At 54.0% G+C, this 16,688-nt stretch overlaps 1 protein-coding gene across 5 annotated transcripts in view; it reads right to left on the bottom strand.

Annotated features, from left to right (window-relative positions):
• Positions 1–4,660: 4,660 nt before the first annotated feature.
• The window catches only part of SGSM1 (small G protein signaling modulator 1), a 52,815-nt gene continuing 40,787 nt past the window's right edge, over positions 4,661–16,688 (bottom strand). For all 5 annotated transcript variants that reach the window (XM_090061908.1, XM_090061909.1, XM_090061906.1 and 2 more), the window contains 7 exons: positions 15,417–15,995; positions 15,070–15,194; positions 13,716–13,798; positions 13,140–13,249; positions 12,802–12,898; positions 12,377–12,544; positions 4,661–11,928 (listed from right to left, as the gene is read on the bottom strand). In XM_090061908.1, coding sequence (XP_089918034.1) covers positions 11,840–11,928; positions 12,377–12,544; positions 12,802–12,898; positions 13,140–13,249; positions 13,716–13,798; positions 15,070–15,194; positions 15,417–15,995 — 1,251 coding nt within the window. In that variant the 3' untranslated portion in view covers positions 4,661–11,839. The remainder of the gene's footprint in view (positions 11,929–12,376; positions 12,545–12,801; positions 12,899–13,139; positions 13,250–13,715; positions 13,799–15,069; positions 15,195–15,416; positions 15,996–16,688) is intronic.

Here is a 16,688-nt window from a genome sequence, read left to right as displayed (position 1 = left end):
AGGGATCGTGCCTGGCGCACGGGAGGCAGCGACGGCCTATGATTCGCGTTCAACAGGGCGTCTCACGTGGCCGCCGGCATGTGCATTAATGCTGTAATTCCACCCTCGGGTGTGCGTGGCAGGAGCAAGCGGACACTGCCGGCCCCGACGGACACGGACACTTGAGCTATGACCCACGGTTTATCGTTTCACCGGGAGCCCCAGCAGAATACACGCAAGCCTTACCCCGTCCCCTCCTGCAGCTAATGGACCTCATTAACCCCTGCCCATCTCCGCGGGGGGGTTTTTTTTCCATGTACGAATATCACTTGTCATTGTCGTCCGGATAATAGGCTAGAGCAATTATGGGATCTCGTTAATGATCCGGAGGTACCAGTCCAACCCTTGTTCTGGACCTGCCCCGAGAGCTGGGCCCAGTCCGCCCACCCGTCAAGGGGAGGGGGTCACTGGGGCCAGGGCTCAGAGGTGGCTGGACGTGACGGCAGCACATTGTTCCTTCGTGTCCTGCCCGCTGCTTAGCCCAGTTGTTAGCCTGACCGCTCAAGCGGACCTTCAGCCAGTTGCTGCCTGTCTGGTTGATGTACTGATGTGTTAGCAACCCTCCCTGCACTGATAATCCCGCCGGATGTCTACAGTCCCAACAGCCATGCCCGTATGTGACAGACCGAGGGTTTGGCAAGGTGAGTGTTGCTTTACCCTGTTGGTTTGTTTTTAAACAGACCAAGAAAGAGCTTTGCAAAATGATGCTTAAAATCCCAGTAAGGATCCCAGTGCTGCCAGGTCCCCCGCCAGCTCCTCATGCAATCCCGTCTTCTCCTGCAACGTATCAGTGCCCTACAGCGGGGACCGGAGCTCACTGCATCTGCCAGCGAGCGCAGCACTGCTCCGCTAAGTGGCCATGCCAGTGCTAAGCAGTGCGTTGGTGACAGCCCGAAGCCGCTCCCCAGAAAACAACTGCGTTACTCTGGCTACATACCGCTGTCGCGTCAGATCGGAGTCCGCCTCGCTGCTCCTATTGGAAACGACCCCTCCTGCTGTTGTGAGCAGTGCTATGCAGCGATGTTCACAGGTTCGCCTCCAGACACCGTTACAATTCCCAGCGTGAACACAAGCCTTTCTATGCCTGCCACAACCTGCAGTCATCCAGGGATCGCCGGCACCGTCTCTTCCCAGATGGGTTGCTCCAACGTGAGCTGCTTCTAGCACTGGAGCACAGGATCAGGCCCACACGCTGGAAACCCATTCATCAGTCCACTGCACCCCAGCCAGAGAGAGTACAGGAGGCAGCTTTAGCTTGAGAAAAAGGAAATTGTGGGATAAAATCTGCCTCTCTCCATAGTATGGATCCCCCCAACACATGCACACTCCATCTTTTCTCCTTCTGCAGCACTGACTGCAATGGGAGCAGGGCAGGGAGCCATCCAAGGAAGGCTGCTAACAAAGAAAGGACAAAGAAAGCACAGCTGGTAACACTGGACAGTGGTTTATTGTCACAGTGCAAGGGCACAGCCCTGACATGCTGAGCAGGAAATGCCTGGGACCAGCCAGGCAATGCGCAGCGCCCCCAGAATCGGGGCCTGTATCTAGAGCCAGAGCGAATGTTTCACCCAGGAAAGAAGTTCAGCCAAGCCAAGGCTGTGGGACTTCCCTGTTTGCTCAGCTACTAAGGAGACACGGGTAAGGAAGCAGCAAAGCACAGGAAGGGGCTGCCTGGAGAGGTGGTAGACTCTCCATCCTTGGAAGTTTTGAAGACCTGGGCAGACAAAGCCATGGCCAAGATGAGAGAGCTGGGGCTGGTCTTGCTTTGAGCAGGGGGCTGGATTAGATGTGACCTCCTGAGGTCCCTTCCCACCTGTGATAAACCACCGTCTGGCATTACCAGCTGTGCTGCCTTTGAACTTTTTTGTTAGCAGCCTCCCTTGGGTGACTCCCTGCCCTGCTCCCATTGCAATCAGTGTTGCAGAGGGAGAAGAAATGGGGTCTCCGCATTCTCTGTGATTCTGTAAGGCCAGGAGTCCAAGGGAAAAACCTACGGGTGACACCCCGCTACGGGTGTGATGTTCTTCATTCAGAAAAAAAAATTCAGATCCGGTGACAATGGAGCATTGTGCTGTGCCAGAGGAAAGGCAGAGCTGGGCTGAAAGACTGCACGTCTGCACGCATCTGCGGGGCTCACAACCTCTTGGCAGGGGTCTCCAGAGTTAAAACTCAAAGTAAGGGTGGTACTAAAGACCACTGCAGACACACACATGCTCTAGTGACTTGTCCATGCGTGTATCCCAGCTGCATTAGGCTTTTCTCACTTAACGCTTGTCCAGGCTGAGGCTGTGTCTACACTAGAGCTTTAGCTCCAGTTCATTGATTGCCAACTAACTCCAGGTAGTTCGTATGTCTGTAAAAGCCAGCTAAGGCATGCCCCGCACCTTTCCTAGGCAATAAATGGTTGGGGGATGCCTGTACTAGCCTTTGCAAACGGGTTAACTGTTTGAAGTTAACTGACCAGGACCGGGCCATTGCAGTTAGTGCCCAGGCAGTAGACAGATTAAGAACTAATTAGCTGCCAGGTTCCTTGTCATTAAGCCTCTTGTAGCAAGCATGCAGAGACTAAGGTCTGGAGCTGCCTTGCATTGGTTTAGCCCTATGTCTTTACTGGCCTGCATGATAAAAGCCATTTTCAGTTGAAGATGCTACATTCAGGCCAGGAGGGAAGGTGCTTCCTCCCCACGCTGGGACAATTGAGACCTTGCCCATCCTGCTGAACTCACGTGTGGCTGCTGCAACAAGGTACTTACCGCCCCAGTGCACAGGGCCCCTACTTGCCTCTAGCTTCTGCCTTGCTGGAAAACACTGGAAAGGCGATGGTCGTTAACGGGGAGCGTCCTACGCCCACCTGCGGGCCTTCGAGCCCCGAGAAATGGACGTAAGCAGCATCCAGCAGACTCCAACCACGGGTCCCTTGCCCTGCCGGGAACGCCTGTCATTCTCCGTGCCTCTCACAGGAAGGCAAAGGTGCCACAGCCCCTTCCCACCAGGCTGGCCGTCCGCAGGCCGTAAACCCCGCAGGAACCTGCAGCAGCCTCGGTGCCTCTCAACACAAGGCCTGGGATGAGGAGCAGGGCCAGTGTGTGCGTGCAGCAAGCATCATTGTGGTGGTCCTGGGTGGGGAAAGGGGGTCTTTCATTGCAGTGAAATCCAAGGGAGACCTCTGAGCAGCATAAATCCCCCCACTCCCTTGCCAGCTGCAGGCATGAAGTGGTAGAAAAACAGGGCCCAGCCCCTGCAGAGCACTCATAAACTCAGTCCCCTTTAAACAGAGCAGCTGTATTCCAGACTTACAACAGCCAACTTCCAAAGGGGGAAGAAGTGGGGCAGGGGAGCCGTAGCAGGCAGACCTGCAGTGCAGCACATGGCTGACGTGTGATTATGCAGCACAGATCCGGTCCCAGAGACGGGACATGACACACCATGGGGACCGGGAAGGGACGAGAGGTGCAGCCAGGAGGAGGCTTGTGGCGAGCGGGCAGAGCTGGCGACAGGAGGGGAGGCTGGAGTGGAGTGGGCTGGCAGAGCAGGGTCCAGCCCTGGGCCCCGAGTGCAGCAGGGGCCTCTCTGACCTTTCGTTGGGTTTAAATGCCCCACTTTGAAGTGTTACCAGCACCATTCCTGGTCAGGAGCTTTACTCTAAACACCCCCAGGAATTTCTGCGTCTAGCCTGGCTCTGCTGCCCTCGCCATCTGCATCTCAGTCCATCTTCCTGGGGGGAAAAGGACCGTCACTATTTATACCTCTGCACGGACACAGATACGGACCTCCAGCTCAGAATCTCAGCTTGACGCCCGGACCGCGAGTCTGAGCTGAGCCCAGAAGCCAACGTTTAAGCACCCGTCCTTCTCTGGGTTGTCACGAGTGTCTATTCTTAACCAAATGTTTAAAATTCACATTTTCCAGCACATGGGAATGAAAGGTTTTGTCGGAAGAATTCAATCCAGAGTCTCACTTGCATGATGTTACTAACTCCAAAATAAACTCGAGCCAGTCAGTGGTGGGATGGATCAGACATGCCCAACGACCCTCTAGTGCCCCCCCGACACTGAAGCAGGTGATGTGATGCAGCAGCTGATTTCTACTGCAGCATCCATCCAAAGGCCTTTCCATCTCCCTCAGCCAGCCCGGCACTCGAGCCTCTGGCGAGTCTGCGATCGCGCACACATTTGTGCAGCACGGCTGAAGAAGTGAGGTGGGACATCTCCCCTCGCCCTCCTCACAGCAGCAGAACAAAAGCCCCTCACTCTCAGAACCTGCAACACGGTGCAGACGGCGAGACCCCGACCTTTCAAACAGGATCGGGGCCCCAGCAGAGCCTGGTGATGCCCACCATGCGGGATCTGGCATAAAAGGCCAGCTCCAAAGGCCACAGAAGCCAGTGGAAAGATTTCTACTGTTTTCTGGGGCTTTTTCCCTTCCACTTGCAAAGCACCAGGCCTTTTGGGTCTCCGTGAAAACTGCAGGAGGCAAGAATAAAGACGTTTTAGTAAACTTGCAAACATCCCCGCTGGCTCCCCAACCTTTTGCCCCTGGCAGAGCGCAATCTTCTCGCTTCCAAAAATCCTGCCAGTCATCTTTCCCATCTCTCAGGCTCCCATCAGAAATTGCAGAGGCATAAAGAACAACCAGGATTTTATTGATTTGAAAATACATTTAACCATAGAGAATATAGTTTTAGTATTTCTTTTTGAACAACAGTAAGGAACAATTTACATTAAAAAAAACAAAACAAACCAAAGCATGAGTAAAGTAATATCAAACAGATATTATACCATTGTGTGGACTTCCAGTAGGCTAAGAAGGACATTTAGCAGCACTTCTACAAATGTTGTAATAAAAGCAACAATACGAGTTCAATCTCATATAGACGATTCCCAGAGACCAAAATGGCATCCTATGTATAAAAGCAGCAATTCACTGTAGGGCAACAGAAGGTTTAACACCCGTCCATAAAATACATTCATCACCCCGCTCTTCTCCCTTATCCCACAGAGCCTTGGGCCAAGATGCAAGTAATTTCCTTGATCCTTGTAACAGGGCTACGGTCTAAAGTTTCCCCCGCACCCCGACTGAACGAAAGCTAACATAGGGCTATATATACCATTTCGAATGACAAGAGGTGCCAACTGTGGGTCCAGTGTTAAGGACGAGTCTTATTTTATGCACCAGAGAGGGGTCACACCTCTTTTATGTAAATACAGATTTCTCCTTCCCAAGCTCTTGGGATTTCCTCTCTGAGAACAGAATTTACAAGTAGATCTGTTAATTTAGAAGTAAAAATTATTTATTTTAAAAAAATAGAACCATAAGAAATATAATATCTCGTGTCAGACCTTTTTATTAATTTTTCTCCTTTTATTGTAGGAATGGAACAACGCAGGCTCTTCAAACTCCCCACAGTCTTAGAGCTGGTTGAAATCTTGTGCATAGACTAGATTTAAGGGCTTTCAATCTATTTCATTTTTTAAAAAGAAAAAGTAAGACATGGTCATTTCAGGCTATTGCTGGAAATTTTTCTATGAGCAAGGGCTGAAGAATACTGTCTACTCCAGAGACTTCCATGTAAAGCCACCTTTTTCAAAGCAAGTACCTCTCGCCTTCTCATACGGCTCCTAACAGGACTGAGTTTGCAGCTTGCCTTTCGCAAAGCCACGGTCTCCGTTGGCCAAGGTCCTCTTCTCTGCCTCCTGAAGGCACAGGAGGCTTCGGTCTGTGCCTAGGGGCAAGAGGGCTCCCTCGCACGTGGCCACAACGAGAGGCGATGGCCATTTGAAAAGCAGGCAGTTGCAGCGTCTTTCTGAACAGAATTTCAGTTCCCAGCCTCTGCGGGGGGGGAACTTCCAGTTGCATTTCCCCTCAGCCCCTCCTGGAAGCAACACCCCTCCCCTTCCAAAGCAACTATCCTAAACACTTCTCGTCCAAGAAGCAACCACCTCTTACATCAGATCAACTCAAAAGGGAGGACAGGAAGGGTGGGGGATACCAGGAGCCTGTGCACGCGCGCAAGTGCATGGCACGGGCACGGGCACAGGGAAGGCGAGGTGCCAGCTGGCTACTCTGTGCCATTCTGGCCATGTGGAGCAGCTGCAAATGCCGCTGCACTGACCAGCACCTTCTGGCTACTTGGTGCTGGCTAGAGCTTTGGAGCAGCCCCAGAAGAGGAGTCTGGCCCCACAAGTCTGAACCAATATTTAAAAAAAGAGCGCAGAGTTGACAGCTCATTTCCTCTAGCCATTAGAAGCAACGCTAGCTGCTTGCACCAGCCGTCCCTTTGGGTCTCCTGTTCAGGGCTAATTTATGGAAGTAACAATAATAATAATAAAAAAGAAACTTCTTGGACAAAACCTGTTAGAATGGAATTTGGCCCAAGAGGACTTACCGCTGACGTAGGGCGACATGCCTCGAGAGGACGGTGTGATAACTGCACAAACTACCTTGTTCAGAGCTAGGGATAAGCTTAAAAGGAAACCAAATGGGCTGTACCGCAGAACTGCATAGTGAAGGTCCTCAGATGACCTTAACTCTGCCCTGAAGTAACGGCATGAAAAAAATTAATATAATGCATCTAATCTGGGGCCGCAAAGACTCAGATGTCTCAATGACTAACTGATGCTCATGACATGGAGTGACAGGGTGCAGGTTATGTGGGTGCCCTCACTAGAGACACAGAAAAGGCAAGATTCAAAAGAGTGCAATAGAGGGGACTTGAGAGAGGTTTGATTGTTCTATGTGCAAACAACCGAATTCCCCACTTCGGGGGGTGATTTCTCATTTCTAACAACAGTTCTGAAACGTCCATGTTGTGGAAAAACTGGCATTTCATAAAAGATAAAATTGTGCTCTTTCAATATCTAAGCCACAGGGATTACCAAAAATTCCCTTCTCCTGTACATCTGTCAAACACAGAAGTCTTTCTCCCCACCATCTCACTAGTTTACCTGGCTCAGGACTACGGCTGCCTGAACAGGAAAGCTTCAATACAGGACTGCAAAGCAGCAACCGCTGTGCACACAGTCAGGCCACTTTCTCTGTGTGCTTGCGTACATAAGAAAAAAGTTTTACGTCACAGCTGTGACAAGGGTACTGGGATTTGAACCACGGATCCTGGACGGCTCACTATGCCAGCGGAGGGGGCAAGGAGTGAAAACCAAGTCCACAAGAAGGACAATACATTTAAAAAAAAAAGCCATAAGAAAGTCAAGGTACCGTATGAATGAACTTCACTCCCGGCCAGAGATCCAGTGCAAAGCCCAGGCACCTCTGATGTGGGACTTAAGTGGGCTACCTTGGCCCTCTGCCCTTGGGTAGGTTTTACCAGAACCAACCTGAAATGATGCCGTCTACATTACGACATCAGGAGCAATCACTTCCCCTGGCGTGGTTTTAAATTCCTGGTAGAAAATGATAGCTAATACCTGTGCTGCAATAAACACTAACATTTAGGTACTAAAAGACAGTTTAAAAAATCATAGTAACAGTATGGCATGCACAGGTTTCCAATGCAATCTTGGTCCGATGAAGAAAAATCTCAATCTATATGAGCAAGGTTTATAGAAAGGCGATCCAGAGACTCAACACAGTTCAAAGGAAAAGCTGTCTCCTATAAAAGACACAATCAGGAACAAAGACCACTTCCAAAATGCTCACATTAGTAACGCCAGAAAAAGATGGGTATCGAGATTCATTTGGTGGGTGGCATCCACAGAAAGCTCAAGTACAGGCAGAAGCCATTAGCAACCCCCGAAGGAAAGGAAGAGGCTGGGATATGGTTTGAAAGCCGCGTGGACTGTACACCGAGCAAGCTGAGCTGCGTGCTGAGCCGCTCCAGCTGCAGGGGCGCCAGGCAAAACCTATCTGCCTCTTTGCAAAGAAGTCAACACAAGATTAACACAAGACCCCGTGGGGCTTGTCCTGGCTTGACGCAGGATAAGTTTCATTCATGTGGTATTGTGGGAAAGAAACCGCAACTCCTTTTCCTATATCACGACCCTCATTCCTACCACGGTCCCTGGCCAAGGGTACTAGCTCGGTGCCAGCCCATCTGCTGGCACCGTTGCACCAAGAGGTCTGAACAACTGTATACCAATGATATAGCTCCATTCTCCTCTCTGAATACCCCAGGGGGTGGCTTCTGAATTTGAGGGCCAGGAGGGCAGAGATGTACACGCAGGTAGGAAGGGCCGAGGAGAAGGTAGAGATGTGACAGGGGAACTAGCAGGATCTGCACCTGCCTCTCTGCACCACTCTAAAATCCAGGCAGAGCCTTAGCCAGTGCTGCCAACTCTCATGATTTTTGACATTGTTCTTAAAGTCTATGTTTCGGGAATGGGAAAAACTTTGCTCTTTCCTAGCTATATAAATAGAGATAACAGAAAGCTAAGTTTTTCACATTCCTGAAGCGTAGACTTTAAGAATGGCAAAAATCATGGGAATTGGCAGCACTGCTTACTAGCCCTTCTTACCCCATACATGTTGGCATCACGAGCCTCTGCAGCTGCTTTCACTCACTAAACAAACTGGCCAGCAGAAGCCCGGTGGCTACTGTGCTCAATCCTCCACTCAAAGTTACCCAAGGAGAACCACTATGCCTGGGACCATGCCTGGGGAGCTGAGCTAGGACCAAAAAAATGCCACAACTGCAGCCTGTCACAACAATCAAATATGCACGACCTGCTGGCTGCAGCCCACGGGGCTCAGAGGCCTCACAAGGCGCCCCAGCAAGAAATGCAGATGATAAGCTCAGCCACCAGTGCAAGACGTCCCAGGGAACACACTGTGCTTCCAGATACACACGCACAGATGCCGCTGAGTGTGCAACACCAAGATTCGTTCTACCTCACCTGTACCAGGAGGCACCAGCTCACCCCCGCGCTGCAGTTGGCATGCAGCACTCAGTGGCCTCGTGGTAATCAGAGACTCACATTCATCCCCTGGACTTTCCTCGCAGATACACTTCACGCTCATGTCCTCCCTGGATCCACCTCCGATCAGCTGCGCTTTCCAGCAGAGCAATCTGGAGACAGCTTTTTCCAGTTAAATCTCCACTTAAATTTCTCGGAGGATCAAATCTGCTACAAGAAAGTCCTGATGCTACACTGATTGTTCCACCAAGCTCACTAGGACTCTAGCTATCAGGAGTGAACGTGGAATCGTAGCCGTGGCCGATCATGGCTGAAGCCCATCGCTTCTTCCTTTCCCTGCCATGGGTTTTTAAAAAATCAGAGTTGAAACAAGCAAAGCCGAGGTTACCAATAGTCTTCACCTGCACTGAGCTTCTCATGGCTGCAAATGAACAATTTTCACAGTACAAGGAAAAGAGACAGACTGGCACATCATTGAGTAGGTGCTATAGAGAACCACACAGTCCTTAGAAGCATAAGGTTTCTTTTTTTTTCCCTTCAAAAAAATACCCCACTTGATTCACATATTTTTCTCTATATATATTGTGTGTGTGTGCGTATATATATTTTTTTATATATATAGACACCATCTTCTGGTAAACATTTACAAGATATGTTTGCAACATTGAAAAGATATATCTCCATTTGCATAACAATTCACACTCACCGAATTCAGTATACAAGGACACACAGTAATGTACAGTCAATAAATAAATACCTTTTCTCAGAAGTTATTCAAAAACACTGCTATTGAAGGGCCCAAAGACACTTGCAGAGAATACAGATAGCAGATATTGTGCAGGATTTCTCAGCTATCTGTCCAAAATAAAATAAAAGCATGAAAGCTAAAGTGTCAGAGTTGTCGCTTGGTCAGATGCAGTATTGATGCCTAGCTAAAGGTCACTGTTCCTTTGCTTGGCTATAAAAGAGGGCGTTGTCCGCAACCCTCCCCTTTCCAACAAGGCCATTCAATGTGCTTGTTCCCCCTATCTGCCCTCTGAAGAGCTCCGTGGCCTGTGCCCAGGAGTAGCTTGTCACCACAGGCCTGGGATCTGCTCGCTGCTTGACCAAAGCTTGAGAGATTCCCGGGTGAGCCTGAAGATTTATTTAAGCTCAAATTCTTTTGATTCCTAGTCACCAGTTTCACATGCTACTGCAGGCCAGGCTTGTTTTCCCCTGGCAAATTAAGTGCTTTTTGGAGATCTAACACAGGAAATTGCTTCCAACGGGTTTCCTAGCTGGAGCAAATAAAGTACGCAGGGCTTGCAGCAGATGGAAGCCAGAAGACTTCCTCTGTGCCTATCACCCGCTGTATTCTGCTCCAGAAAAATGCCTCAGCAGGCATGGACCTCTGCACCCGGCGTGTCGGACTGGCAGGTGTGCTCTCACACTGCAGACTGACCGCCTGCGCTCTGCCAGGGCGTTGGTTTTTTTCCTGCAAGCAACATCAGAGACACACCACAAGGACGTATGGACACGGTCAGCACAGAGGAACATTGCACGGGGAAGGGGCATAGCGGCAACGCGCTGGCTAGCCACGTGCCCCTTCCCCTTCTGGCGAACGCCCACCCACAGCACGGCAGGTTGAGGCAAGAACACACTGACCACGCGTTTCACGGCTGGAGAACAGCGATTTTGCAGCACAGCTGGAGAGAAAGCGCCCTTCCCAGAGCCACCGCAAAGTGTTCCCCGAGCGGCCGGGAGTACATGTTTGTGGCCCCCTGCGTGCGGACTCAGCCGCGACCGCCGCCCCTCTGGGCTGGTTCCCATGCTGCTAGTCACCCACTTCTCTCCTTTTCCTTTTTGTTTTTACCTGAGTTGAAAAATAAACCCAACCTTGCATTCAGGCTAGCCTTGCCGGTTACCCTCCACTGCCCTCAGCTCGCCACCCTCCTGGTGCTGGCACAGGCACTTTGTGCCACAGGGACCATGGGGTCCCCATGCTAGAGTGCCACTGTGGGGAAGTGGCCGAGGACTTGCACACAGGGTCCCAGAACCTGCAGGGGCCTTGCCCCAGTCCCTCCTACCTGGGTCCAATACAAAGCCCACTGAAATCCGGCGGGAGGCCCACAGTCCCAAGTCTGGACTGCTGGACAGTGCCCAGTGGCCAGCTTCTCAAGTGCTTTGAGGCTACAACCGGGGCCAGACTCAGAGAGCGCTCAGTGCCAGGCTTGCGCAGCTCACACAAGGAGGCAGCGAGCCCAAGCTGGAGGTGCTCACATCCCAGCACGATGTGCAAAGAAGGGAAGGGGGGGGAAAAGGAAAGGGATGAAAGGAGGAACTCCCCTGACTGGAGACTGCCACAGGCAGAGCTTCCTGGCTCCTTGTATGAAACTAAACCAAGAGCAGCTTTGTTTCTCCCAGGCTCGCGTGGGTGCAGCCTGGTTTCTTTGCCATGAGGCAGAGCTGCCTCTGGGGGAAGTGTTTGCCTCCCCCACGGTAAACACTGCGGACTTCGAGGCAGACCGTAGGAACGGCAGCGACGCAGCCTGCCCGTCTCCCTGCCTCTCCGAGCACGTGCTCCCACGGGACGGCGAGAGCCAGAACCGCCCTCCTGCTCCTAGCAGAAGACCAGGCCGGGCCTGCCCCGATTCTCTTCCAGGGACAAGCGGATTTAAACGAAAATAAGATGCAGATGTTCAGATCTTTGGTTAATCACTGAAGACGAATGTGGAGCTGAAGAACTAGAGCGAGGAGCCCCTGGGCCTAGTGTTGAAGCTCAACAGCACCGCGTGCTGGGAGAAGGGTGCTTCAACTCTCAGGAGCAGCATGTATCAGACTACGGCAATTTGTTTTCACAGATGTGGCACTTTAAGAAAAAGGAGAGGGCAAAGGAAGCATTGGACGGGAGCCCCCGACCCCTTGCTGAATGCACCGCCTTCCCTTCCTGGCCTTCATTTGTTCTCGATCAGCGTCTGGACCTTGTACACGAGGTCCCGGGCGAGCTTCAGGATCATCTTGGTGTTGTGCCGCTCAGCCATTTCTGGAATGGGAGGAAAAGCGGTTAACAACCCAACCCAACTGCCCAGCTCTGCACCTTGAGGGGTACTCGCAGCCCTCTGCTCACTTCACTGGTTTCAGCAGGGGCTGGAGCCCATCCCAGCAGGTCCTGAGCCCTTGGACACCTCTCTGCCCTGACCCTGTAATGAGTTGTGAACTAAATTGTTCCTGAGGGGACGAACCCTTGTAGGGAAACGTGGCCATACTGTGATCAAAGAAACAGCAGCACAGAGCAACTACCCCCAGGCCGCGGCGTGAGACAGAGTCCAAGCGAACCCACGCGCCGAACTCCAGGCCCAGCTGCACATTGCCCGGCACAGCCTGGCCCTGTCTCACTGAAGGCCTCTTATCCATACAGCCAAATGCAGGACCTCGGCACAAGCCTCTGCATGCTGCAGGCCAGCCCCCTGCCGCCTGCCCCTGGGCCGTACCGTTGAAGAACTTGATGATGTCGGTGAAGTCCATGTTGTTCTCCAGGATGATGTCCCGGTACATCTCCACCAGGGCCAGGGCGATGAAGAGGACATAGTGTGAAGAGGAGACACGCGCTGCTGCCCAGATGGTCTCCCAGACAGAGAAGACATCATCGTACACCAGCTCTGCTCGAACAGGAGAGACAGCCACAGCTGAGCCGGGGCCTCCTCGGGAAGCATCTTGACTGGGAAAGCCCAGCAGCCCTCGTAGGTCCCAGACCGCTGGCGAGAGGGCTTCCATGTCAAAGGGCAGGACATGGGAGAGGATCACAGCAGGGAGCCCAGGTGAGCTGACAAGAGCCCCGTGCGCCAGGCACGTTCAGGCAGGCCCGGGGGCTGCCCGGAGGGACCCTAGGGCAGATGCCCGCCCCCCCAGCCCGCACCTCGCTTGAAGTCCAGGAGGAACCATCGATAGCAGAAGTAGAAGTGGGTGTAGTCGCCGTTCTGGTGCATCAGCTCGAAGAGCTCCGAGTCCAGGATCTGTCTCAGAAAGCCAGAAGAGAGCCCAGGACCCACTGAGTGCTAGCGATGCCTCCTGGAGCCCCACCTCTGTCCACAGCCCCTCCAGCCTTCTCCTGCTCCCCTGTACACCCGTCACGCTCTCCTCTGGAGTCTTCTCTGTCTCCACACCCCTTCCCCCAAGCCCAGCCACCAAGGGCCCTGCTAGCCCAGGCAGGCCACCCAACAGGCCGTCATCACTGCCGCTCCGTGGGCCCCGTACCTGGATCAAAGACCTCATGTTCGCGAAGTGGGTGTCCATAGCCCCCCCGTGGGGGAAGTTCTGGTTCATCCTTTTCATCAGCTCTGTGAAGCAGCTGAAAGCGAGCGCCTCTGCAGGAGGCAAGAGGGGGAATGTCACAGCCCTGCTGCGTGGAGCTGTCCCTGTGCCAGCGCGTACATATGAACGACACGCTAATGCACAGAGACCAGCAGGCGTGTCCATGTGCACACGTGTGAATGCACCCCACCCAAGCGCCCGAGAGTCCGCGGCCTCCTCCCTTGTTGGCCTCCTCCCCAGGGGACACACCAAGCAATGAGCTGGGGGGACCAAGTTTTCTCCTCTCGCACTAGATGGAGTGAAACTCAGCCCAGTGGAGCAGGGGAAGCTTAACCAGCAGCCCTGTTTGGGAGCCAGATGGAGGCACAGCAGCGGTCTACAGCATCCTACAAGTAGCCAAGCCCAACTGCAGAGTGGGAGGACCCCAACTCGCAGGGGTCTGACCAGCAAGCTCCCCGCCACCTTCATCCTCAAGCTCTCCCCACACCCCCGCCTCTTCATGCAAGGCAGCCCACTCACCATCATCCAGAACAACTAGGAGCGGTGCCAGCAGGTCACACATCCCCTGCACATATCCGATCTCAATGTGCTGCCAGACGTAGCTAAAGGAGACAGTGGGAGGACAGGACGTGAGCTCTCCACCAGTGCCAAGCTAGACAACCCTGCCTGTCACATCCTTGGGAAGGAGGAGAAGCTCCAAGGGGCATGTACCTTCTGAGGTACAGCACTTAGCCATCGCCAGCCTGTCCCAGTGATCCCACATGGCCAAAGCCTGATGCCCTGGAGCTCAATGCCCTATTGCTTCATGCCACCTTTACCAGTGCTGGGTCCGGGCAGGGAGAACCAGACCCCAAGGTCCCCCATCCCCATCACTGGTCAGCACAGACCATGGCAATGCAAGCAAGGGCCTGGCTCCGGGAAAGCACGGTGCCTCCTCCTTTCCCTGACCCCAGTGGGCGGAAAAGGAGCCCCCAGCACGGCACTGCTGCAGGGCTGTACTCTGGATGCCCAGCTCCAGGGTGCTCTAGGGCTGTAGTCTCAGTGGCACCCAGGAGGTGGTGGTGTGACCCAGAGGTCGCTGAAAGGATCACAGCTGCCCCAGGGCTGATGAAGCTTGCTGTACCCTCTCTGCTGCCTTGGGGGCTGGAGCCATGGCCATTCTCCCTGTGTCTGGGGAATGCCCTCCACTGCCCCACACTGCACCCCCTTGCTCCAGCCTCCCTGGAGAGCCTGAGGGTACATGCTTGGCTGTCCGTGAAGTGTGCAGCCACAGCAGTGCTCCCAGCCCCTGCCAGCCTGCCTTAGGCCAGCATGGCAAGATGGAAACTCAGTTCCTTCCCTGTGCTGCTAACTCCTGCAGCCTTCCCGTTCCCCCGCCATGCCCACCCTCGGCTGTGCTGGCTCCCCTCTCCCACTCCCAGCAGGTAAAAGGACATGTGAGGCTAACTAATTAGATGCCAGTGCCTGATGAAGCAGCATGGAGGGCTGGCCTGCTGGGCCGTGCCCGAGATGAAGAGGAGCATCCTCCGCTTCGGCTAACCTATGCTGAGCTACGCAGCGTGTGGGGATGGGATTCACAGCAGAAGGGCACAGTGCAATTGCTGGACCCTGTGAGCAGCAGGTGCTTTCAGGCTGCTGCCACCGTTTCCTGTGCCAGTGGAGCAGGTCTGAGTTACTGACATGACCAAGCAAGTCACAATCCCCTGTGTTAAGGCCCCGACGCTAGGATGTGCTGGGGTGGGAGAGCCGTAATCAAAGGATGGGGGTTGGAGCCAACCCCTTTGCCCTGTGGCTCCCTCCAGCCTGAGCCCTGTTTGTGGCCCTCCCAAGTGTTGGTCTGGGAGCTGGCCCCCACCCCTGCCCCCAGAGCTACCTGCACATGATGTTGCGCAGCTTCTCGAGGTTGGCAGGTGTGAAGTACCAGTAGTTGCGGTCACAGCGCTGCACGTCCTTCTCGATGCGGTGCAGGTTCACTGTGTACATGTCCAGCAGCTCCGGCTGTGGAGACAGTGGGGAAATCGCACAGGCCGAACCCATCCAGCCCCTTCCCCATGCCTGGGCTCCACACGGCCTGGGCATCACCCTCTCCGCGCAGAGGTGTAGGGGTTAATCGTGTCGCATTAAACTGCGGAGGTGGCGGAGAAGGTCTCGCAGAGCAAAGGGACCAAATGAGAGCTGGGCACCCACAGTGGGGGAGGAAACCCCCAGCCAGATACTCACAGAATAGGTGACCCCGGAGGAGGAGACAGGAGACACCTCGCTGTTAGCCAGCTCCGCCACCACCAGCGAGTCCAGCTGCGGGTACAGGCTCTCCATCTCCGGCTCCTCGGAGAGGTTGTCCTCGCTTCCCACCAAGCTCTGCTTTTCAGCTTCACTGTCAGCCCAGCTTTCCACCACAGAAAGGGCAATGGCCTCGTGGCTCCCACCAATGGGGAGAAAGTCCAAGCTGCCATCAATGGGGAACTCCCCTTCCAGACTGTCCTGGCCCTGCAGATCCTCGACGGGAGGCTGCTCCTCCGCTGGGGCACTGTCCGAGAGCTCCCGTTTTGGGACACCAGCTTCACTGGGCTTCACCAGGTGGCAAGTTGTGGCTTTGCTGGTCTCTGCCCCGCTGTCCTCCGTGCTGAAGCTACGCTCCGAATAGCCTGATGTGATGGAGAAGTTCTGGGAGGAAGGGTGCCCAGAGTCAGGCGAGCACATCCCGTTGGGCACCATCCCGTTGGGGATCTTGGCCTGCTTGGCATCGTCTAGTGGGACGTCCGCTTCCGTCTGCTCCACCTCGTCCACCGACTCAAACACCTGTGGAAACGACCGGGAGAAAGGCTCTGAACCTGGGGAAACGCTCTGCTTTCACCCCCAGCCTGTGACACAGCCCCTGGACTCCAACCCCCGGGGGACACAGCCCCGCTCTGGAAAGGGACTGGATTGGAGACAACCTCTTCCCGCCTGGGCAAGAGGCTCTCGCCTGTATTCACAGGCAAGCACCGAGGAGGTTTTAGCGCTTTCTGTGCATGAAAACACCTGGGGGAAGGGAGGGCGGGGACAGGAGAGAGAGATGGGTCTGTGCTGCACGTCTCTCAATAGAAGTGTTAGCTCCGTGTTGATAGCAGGGCCAGTCAGGTACCAACACGCGGCCCTCAGCTGACCCAGCAGGGCTACACGGGCATTGCAGGAGGCAGAGAACAGGCCTCTCTGCTCAGGGTGCAGGGGCAGCAGCTGGGCAGCCACAGACGAGAGGCAGGGGCTGGCAATCACTTTCCAGGGCAGACTTTCCTGCCCCACAGACAGGGCCAGGCTACGCCTGGATGGCTGGAGAAGGTCCACTCTGAACGCAAGCCACCGCAGAAGGCAGCACCCCGGCGTCCAGGTGCCTGGGACTCCACACGACAAATCCACGTCACCCCAAGCACGGGGAGGGCAGCAGCACTGTCCACATTCACAGTCTAGGGAGGGGAACGTCACATTCAGGGACCAAGGTCTCCTCTCCAGGGA

Source organism: Crocodylus siamensis, chromosome 9 (genome assembly GCF_052110815.1).
Source record: "Crocodylus siamensis isolate JL-2025a chromosome 9, ASM5211081v1, whole genome shotgun sequence".
Classification (NCBI taxonomy): Eukaryota; Metazoa; Chordata; order Crocodylia; family Crocodylidae; genus Crocodylus; species Crocodylus siamensis.
This window is presented reverse-complemented; position numbering and strand designations above follow the sequence as displayed.